Source organism: Saccopteryx bilineata, chromosome 2 (assembly GCF_036850765.1).
Source record: "Saccopteryx bilineata isolate mSacBil1 chromosome 2, mSacBil1_pri_phased_curated, whole genome shotgun sequence".
NCBI classification, from domain to species: domain Eukaryota; kingdom Metazoa; phylum Chordata; class Mammalia; order Chiroptera; family Emballonuridae; genus Saccopteryx; species Saccopteryx bilineata.
Window position 1 is genome coordinate 37,366,461 of NC_089491.1, and position 8,671 is coordinate 37,375,131.

The window sequence follows — 8,671 nt, forward strand, 5'->3', positions numbered from 1 at the left end:
AGGGAAACAGGTAGTTAGAATTGAGGAAAGTGGCCCTGACTGGTGGCTCAGTGGATGGAGTGTTGGCCCAGCTATGGACATCTGGATTCAATTCTCAGTCAGGGAACACAGGAGAAGTGACCATCTGCTTCTCTCCCCCTTTTTATCCCCCTTCTCTCCCTCTTCCCCTCCAGAAGCCAGTGACTCGATTGGTTCCAGTGTGGCCCCAGGTGCTGAGAATAGCTCGGTACTCAAGCATCAGCCCCAGATGAGGTTAGTCTGTCTATCTCTCCTCCTCTCACTTAAAAAAAAAAACAAAGAGCCTGACCAGGTGGTGGCGCAGTGGATAAGAGCTTCGGACTGGGATGCGGAGGACCCAGATTCGAGACCCCAAGGTCTCCAGCTTGAGCACGGGCTCATCTGGCTTGAGCAAAGCTCATCAGCTTGGACCCAAGGTCACTGGCTCGAGCAAGGGGTTACTCGGTCTGCTGAAGGCCCACGGTCAAGGCACATATGAGAAAGCAATCAATGAACAACGAAGGTGTCGCAACAAAAAACTGATGATTGATGCTTCTCATCTCTCTCCGTTCCTGTCTGTCTGTCCCTAAAAAAAAAAAAAAAAGGGGGGAAAACTCACCAAGACTTTGAGGTAGGCAGTTTCAAAGAGCATTTTATGGGATCTAACAATATAAGGTCCCAAGAACCTGGACCCTTGCCTCACCTCCTTTATTTTTCTTTTTAAAAAGTCCTGCCCTAGCCAGAAAGCTCAGTTGGTTAGAGCAGGGGTAGTCAACCTTTTTATTATTTTATTTATTTTTTATTATTTACTTTTTTTTTTTTTTTTTACAGAGTCAGAGAGAGGGAGAGACAGGGACAGACAGACAGGAACGGAGAGAGATGAGAAGCATCAATCATTAGTTTTTCATTGCAACACCTTAGTTGTTCATTGATTGCTTTCTCATATGTGCCTTGACTGTGGGCCTTCAGCAGACCAAGTAACCCCTTGCTCGAGCCAGTGACCTTGGGTTCAAGCTGGTGAGCTTTTGCTCAAACCAGATGAGCCCACGTTCAAGCTGGCAACCTTGGGGTCTCGAACCTGGGTCTTCCGCATCCCAGTCCAACACTCTATCCACTGCGCCACCGCCTGGTCAGGCAGTCAACCTTTTTATACCTACCACCCACTTTTGTATCTCTGTTAGTAGTAAAATTTTCTAACTGCCCACCAGTTTCACAGTAATGGTGATTTATAAAGTAGGGAAGTAACTTTATACATTTTATAAAGCAGAGTTACAGCAAGTTAAAGCATATAATAATAATTACTTACCAAGTAATTTATGTCAGATTTTCACTAAGTTTGGCAGAATAAATCTTTATAAAACAACTTACTATAGTTAAATCTATCTTTTTATTTATACTTAGGTTGCTCTGCTACCACCCACCATGAAAACTGGAATGCCCACTAGTGGGCGGTAGGGACCAGGCTGACTACTTTTGGGTTAGAGTGTTATCCCAAAATGTGAAGTCTGTGGGTTCGATCCTTGGTGAGGGCACATACAGGAATGGATTGGCATTTCTCTCTCCTTGGCCTTCCTCTCTCTAAATTCAGTGCATAATTTTTTTTAACTCTTCCTATAGAAAGAGCACTTTTTAATATATGCTAGGGACTGTCCTAGGTATTTTGCATGTTGTAACTCACTTGAACTTCACGTCACCCTTTGAGCAGACATTCATTATCTCCCTTTACAGATAAGAAAACTAAGGCATAGAGATGTTAAGTAACTTGCCCAGGATTCCCCAGTAAGTGATCTAGCTGGCATTTGAGCAAGGCTATTTGTAGTAGGTATGCCCCAGTACTCATACCTACTATAATATCCTGTCTCTTATCCTGTCATTTTGCCTCATGCCTAAGCTTCTCTCCAACAGTATGTTTCTTTCTTCCCTCTACTGACTCCTCTTCTAAGTCCCTCAGGCTTTGCTTTTCTGGAGAAAGTTCTCAATGAACCTTGCTTACTGGAAACAATTGTAAGTAACGTCCCCACCTTCCCCCCTAAATGATGCACAGACACGCCACAACTGCATGGTCAAATACAACAGCCAAATAACCCTGCCTCTCCCTGGCCCCTCCAGTCTCCATCCTTCACGCCCACCCCATTCCCTATGCTTCCGTTGCTGGTCCCTGAGCCAGGCCCATACCACCTTCTCCGTCCCTAGCTGAGGAGGCTCTTCTCCCTGACCTGGGGTTGGACCTCCCCTGCCTTCCTGGGCAGACTCCAGGGAAGTGAGTGTTGGAGGAATCTAAGACTTCACAACTAAGCAAATGCTTTACCTGTCTGGCAGATGCCTGCAAGGTGACTACAGAGGTATAGAATGGGGGGCTTTCCAGATGTCACCTTGGCCAGTGCCCAGGAGATGCCTCAATCTCACCCACCAGGGACTCATTTCCAGCCTCAGTTTGGATCCCTCAGTGACAGAGTGGCCCTGAATTGCTCCCCACTGGGAGCAGCCCTAGCCCAGAATCACCACCTCCAGGGCCAAACACAGACTGGAACACAAAGAAAGAACCAACAGGCCATCTTTTTTTCTTTCCCTCTCTCATTAAATTGTGAATAATAATGCATTTACTTATTCTTCCACTTAAAAAGTGGTTTAAATCCTTTGAAGAATCTTGCAAGGTAGCTTGGCTAGACAGCACGCAGGACAGTCCAGTGCCTCTGGTGGGGGGGCTAAGGTCTTCCACTCGCTTGTCTTTTGGTCCAGCAAGTAGGCATTTGGATTGATGGTGTAGTCTTTTGTCTGAACATCATTGGCTGTGGTGATACCCCCACACACAAACACTTTGCTGTCTCCAATGGAGCATACAGCGTGGGACACATCCAAGGGGCAGCTGTTGGGCAAGAGAGGCACTGAGGTGGTTGTCTTGCTGGCCTTTATCTTCTGTAGGTTGATTTCCACACTCTGCCGGTGGCTGTGCACGCACAGGATGTTGTCCTGCTCGAAAGAGAGTAGGGGCCGGTGGTTGAACTCGATGGGGAACGTGATACATTGGACCACATTCCCAGTGCTGGTGTCAAAGCAGTCCACCACCCCGACCCGAGAAATGTAGCCCTTCACCAAGCACCGCCCAGTGACAATGTACAGTTTCCGGTCACCCTTGGTGATCACGGCTGTGCCATCCATAGGAATGCTCATCTTCCCTGCCAGGTACCAGGCCTCCTTGCGCTCATCATAGCGATAGATATTAGAGACATACCGCCTTGGGGCAATGCTCCCACCCACTGAGTACACTGTCCCCCCACAAGTCACCATGGTATGGAAGACAAGCCCAATTGGCAGGTCAGGCAACTTGGTCCAGGAATTGTCATCTATGTCATACCTCCAAGCTGTCTTCAACCCTGAAATCTGCTCAGTGGTGCCACCAGAGACGTAGATGTAGCGCCCAGCAGAGGTGGCACTAAGTGCTGCTGCCCGGTAGGGCATCTCTGAGAGCTTTAACCACAAGTTCTCCTGTATGATATAGGCAAACACTCCATCATTGAACTTGCCATGGGCCTTCTGGCCACCTAGGATGATCACTGAATCAAGCAGAGCCCCCTTCCGCTGGTGGCTCAGCAGGCTGGATGGCTTCTCCTGCTTACGGTCCAATAGGATGCTCTCAATCATGGTTGCATGGGCCGAGCTGTTCTGCATGCCCAACAACTTGTTGCTGGCAAACATCAGTGTCTTGTTGGAGACGGCATTAAGATTGATGTAACTGAAAAACTTCTTGAAATACTTTTCCCGCTCATCCTTTCGGAAGTACACCCAATTGATGAGTGCACTGAGAGCCTGGTCCTCGTTGAGCACATGCAAGTTTTCATCTCGGAGAAGGCGGCCAAAGATGATAGGTGGACAGCGCATGAAGTGCATGCAGCCCTCAGAACTAGCCCAGTAGTGAAAGTTGTCACGAATGCCAGAGTAGGCCAAGTCTGATACCTCTTTGAGCTCAAACAACTCAGCCAAGAAGAGGTAGTGCAAGCAGCTGTCACGGCGGATGGACTTAACAAGAAAGTCACTGCAGTGGATTCGAAGGCGTGGTGTGTTGAAATACTGGGCCCCACGAAGGAGTTCCTCCACATTCTGCTCTGAGATCACTACTTTGCCACTGTAGAAGTAGTCCAGGAGCTGCTCCACTGAGGCTGGACTCAGGTAGTTGGGGTCAATGGTGATAAAGAGCTCACTGTTGGCCTTTATGTCGTTGCTGGAGATGAGGCTCTTCACTAGTGGAGATACAGCAGCCAGCACATTTTGATGTGCAAAGAAGACATGCTGATCCACAGTCAGGGCTATGTCCCAGTACTCTTTGCGTTTCCTCTGTTTGTTCAGGTTCTGCAGCACAAAGCTGTTGTAGTTTTTCTCAGTGAATTCTAATTTCATGGTGCTTCTTGTGGGGTGAGGCAGAAGATCAGCAGCAGGTACTGGAGAAGACTGTCTCAGGCCTTTGGGATTCAAATTGATGGTTGGAGAGCAGTTGACCAGGGAAAAGTGTGGGGTGTGGGAGAGAGGATGATGTCATAGAGTGGATGAGGTCATCACAATGTAATGCCACCCCTGAGACCTTTCTCAGAGGCACAGGGTTCTTCTCCTCTGTTATGGCTCCAACCTGGCAAGACCAGATACCCTACCATGACCTGGTGCCCAGGAACCAGATCTCAGGAGGAAACCCAGAGATGGCCTGGACTCTGGCCCGAGACCTTTGAACTTCAGTTCAAGGCTGCTTCTGGAATGTCAGAGCCACTTTGGGTAGGGATGGTATAGGGAGGGATAAGGGAGGTTGGGGGGAGGAAAAGGATTATTAGATAATTTGGAAGAATCCCCCCTATTGTAAAGTAGGGAAACTGAGGCCTGGAGAAGAGAAGGGACTTGCCCAAGATCACATAGCCAGTTGGAAGCAAAGCAGGACCGGAGCCCAAGCCTTCTGTAATTTAGGACTCTTTCAACCCTTCCAGGAAGCTCCTAACTGCTCAGCTTTCCCAAGTCTCTGATTCTTAGGCTGTAAAACCAGGAGCTTTTCTCTGCCAAAGCTCCTGGGTAGCAGAGAAGAAAAGCTTTGTCCTTTGGCTTCTGACCTGTGTGGCCACAGACACCATTCTTCAAGAAAGAGGAAGAGCCCTGGCCGGTTGGCTCAGTGGTAGAGCGTCGGCCTGGCGTGCGGGGGACCCGGGTTCGATTCCCGGCCAGGGCATATAAGAGAAGCGCCCATTTGCTTCTCCACCCCTCCCCCTCTCCTTCCTCTCTGTCTCTCTCTTCCCCTCCCGCAGCCAAGGCTCCATTGGAGCAAAGATGGCCCGGGCGCTGGGGTTGGCTCCTTGGCCTCTGCCCCAGGCGCTAGAGTGGCTCTGGTTGCGGCAGAGTGATGCCCGGAGGGGCAGAGCATCGCCCCCTGGTGGGCAGAGCATCGCCCCTGGTGGGCGTGCCGGGTGGATCCCGGTCGGGCGCATGCGGGAGTCTGTCTGACTGTCTCTCCCCGTTTCCAGCTTCAGAAAAATTAAAAAAAATTAAAAAGAAATAAAAAAAGAAAGAGGAAGAGGTGCGGGAGCATTCGAGATCTTGCTTCCCAGCATGTCATCAGTTTGGCTCAAATAAACTCATTAAAAAAATAAAAGTAAAATAAAATAGAGGAAGAGGCGGAGGCCACTCACTGGATGCAGGTGTTAGCCAGGCCCTGGGGTGGGCAAGGCCTCTGAAGCCCCAGTTATTTCTGTCCACAGCACACTGGGACATTCACCTCACAACTCCAAGTCTCTAGTTGTAAAATTTGGGGGGCTGTGGTCGGTTAGCTGTCACCATCAAGTGTGGATTTCGACAAGTTGCCCATTCTCTCTAAGCCTCAGTTTCTTCATCTGTGAGATGGGAATAGTAGTACCTGCTTCCAAGAGTACTAAGAGTTTAAATGAGAAACTCATTTAAATAAGAGAGTGTTAACCACGGTATTTGGCTTGTAGTAAACGTTCAATAAATGCTAGCTGTCATTATTTTATTAATACTACATCAGTTTGCCAAGCGCTGGCATTCCTGGCTGCTTCCTTCATAAATACCAGGAAGTCTAGAATGAGCCGGTTCCTTCGGGCAGGCTCCCTGAGCCTCCTGTGGCCACACGGTGGTGCTGCAGGGTCATCTCCGCCCGGGTGGGAACCAGCGGGCGGACGCGACCTGCTCTGTCACCCGAGCGCGCCACCTCTGCTGCGCCCGTCTGCTGGTGCAAAGAGCCGTGGGGTTCCCCTCTTCCGCTGGGCTGCCACGCACCTGCATGCCCAGGGCAGAGGCGGCCGCGCAGGTCCGCCCGCCTCGACCCTGGAATTCAAATGGCAGGGCACACACCCATGGCCGCTTTACAGATGCTCCAGGAAAGGTGTGCCGCCTCGGGCGCCAGAGAGCAGCCTCAGCCTTCTCGGATCGAGGCGTCCCTCCTCGGTGCCCTGCCGGACGGGGTGCTCGCAGACTCGGCCAGCTCGGCACCCCCTCCTACGGGCTGGTGAGGAGCTCCGGAGTTCCCTTAGCACCAATGCTAAGGAGGAGTAAATCAGCCAGCCTCCTGCGGGCCCACCTGGGCCAGGCTTTGGGTGCTCCAAGAAGGGGCTCCACACACACGTCCCTGCGGCATTGCAAGATGGTGCACAGACGACCTGGACTCGCGCCGCGCCCCGGGTCTCCTCCCACCTAGGCTCTAAGGCCCACTCCGGACCCTCAACGCTCGCCACCCTTGCGACTGTGAGCAGGTCAGCCCTTTCCGTCCCTGGCAAGTTCTCATTATTATTCATTGCCTCTCCCTCATCCTTTCATTCCAGACCTGGCTTTTTAATTTTTTTAATTTTGACATTTGATAATTTGAAAATTATTTAAAAGTACCTACCTTTTTCCTGTCCTGTGGTAGCGCAGTGGGTAGAGCATCACCCTGGAATGTTGAGGTCACTGGTTCCAAACCCGGGGCTTGCCTGGTCAGGGCATATACAACAAGCAACAAAGAAGGAGTGAGGAAGCAACTCTGAGTCGATACTTCTCACTCCCCTCCCTTCTCTGTATAATCAATAAATAAAATCTTAAAAAAAAAACACACACACACAACAGAAACGTGCCCACCTTTTAATGTTGAATTTGTTCACCTTGATCCCTGACTGAAATAGAGGCTCTCAGTCTCTTGAGATACCTGTCTGCACAAGGCTGCACTGTTTTCCCATCAGAAGAAAGCTCAGATTTCAGCCCCTCCGTGACAGACTAGCTTTGTGTGCCTTAGGTGACATCCTTCTGGCTCCTTTCTCTCCCTGTAAGAACAATTGAGCTCTAACTGTTTCTCTAGCCCAGATCTTGCAAGAAGCAGCAGTGGCTTGGGCAGAGGATAAGGCCTTTTCGTGTTGATACCAAACACTTTCTCACTCCCATTGGGCCCCAGGCCTGCCCTGATGAGAGGTTGGCAGACCTCACCTCCTGCGGCATTTATGCCTAGGACAGAGGTTGCATGGGTCAGGTCCTTGCTGCTTCACTTGCTCCTTTGCCCCCACACATTGCAACCTTGGGGCACTTTGGTGGAAGAGGTGGCTGTGCCCCTTTGCTTTGGTTTTAGTCCCCCTGAACACCAGGGCAGGAGGGTCTCTCATCAGATGCTTCCATCCAATTAAGAAAGTGGGTGTGTCATGGAGACCTGAAGGATCCAATAGACCTAACTCCATGTGCCATCCTTTGTACAGCTGGACAAATTGGGGCCCTGAGAAGATAAAGACCTTGACTGACTCAGAGTGCACAGAGCTAGGCTAGGAGCCAGGGTTCCTGACTCCTTTGGCTGCCTTCTGGCTACAAAGGAGCGCTGGAATCTGGCCTTCCTGTCTGCTTTTGTTGAACTTGTGGGAGTTATCATCTTTAAGAAATCCATTCTCTCTAGCCCGGTAGCTCAGTTGACTTTGTTGTCCCAATACGCCAAGGTTATAGATTTGGTCTTCATTCAGGCACAAACAAGAATCAACCAATAAATACATAAATAAGTGGAGCAACAAACTGATGTTTCTCCCTTCTCTTTCTTTCTCCCTTCCTCTCTCTTAAAAAAAAAAAAAAAGCCAATAAATCCATTAAAGGGAGATTAGTGCCTACCTGCTCAGCCAGATTTGTCGTCTGGCTTTTCTTCAGTCTGGACAGTCAGGTCGCCTTTTTCCTTCCTCCAGTCAACTGAGGAAACAGACTTCAGCCTAAAGAGCCTGGCTGCATGCCAGCGTCCAATACCTGGTTGTAGATGTGTATGTATGGGGTGGAGGGTGTTTCTTAGAGCCACTAGGAAGTTTAATAACTGGCCATTGAGTCCCTGTTGCTCATGGTGGCTACCCAGGTGTGGCCTGAAAAGGACCTCAATCCAAGACCTTCATCCATCCTCAGCTTCCTGCCTCGCTCAGCATTTTCTGTTTATGAAGACCTCCTAGGAGAGGGAACCCTAATATTTGAACTTCCTGGGGACCATCAGTTGATATATCAATTGGTTTCTTACTTCTGTACACAGTATTTCCAACTCATAACTTGGCTTGCATATAGCTTTAGCTTGTCATGGCCCTAATTCAAACTCGGGCATCCTTCTTTTTTCACTTCCACTGGTAAATTCTCTCCATATTTCCTAGCTCAAATTCCTGGTCCATGGCCAGCCTAGAGATTGGCTGCTCTTGGATCACATGTCCGC

General features: G+C 49.7%; 1 protein-coding gene across 1 annotated transcript; it reads right to left on the bottom strand.

The window, feature by feature from the left end:
- Positions 1-2,625: 2,625 nt before the first annotated feature.
- CCIN (calicin) lies at positions 2,626-8,158 on the bottom strand. Its single transcript, XM_066254693.1, has 3 exons — positions 8,098-8,158; positions 6,869-6,950; positions 2,626-4,618 (listed from the first exon to the last, which is right to left on the bottom strand). The coding sequence occupies exon 3, from the start codon at positions 4,390-4,392 to the stop codon at positions 2,626-2,628; it is 1,767 nt and encodes a 588-aa protein (XP_066110790.1). The 5' UTR covers positions 4,393-4,618; positions 6,869-6,950; positions 8,098-8,158.
- Positions 8,159-8,671: the final 513 nt, after the last annotated feature.

Coding starts and splice junctions, on each gene's coding strand:
- CCIN (XM_066254693.1), bottom strand. CDS start 4,392: ATGAAATTAGAATTCACTGAGAAAAACTACAACAGCTTTGTGCTGCAG.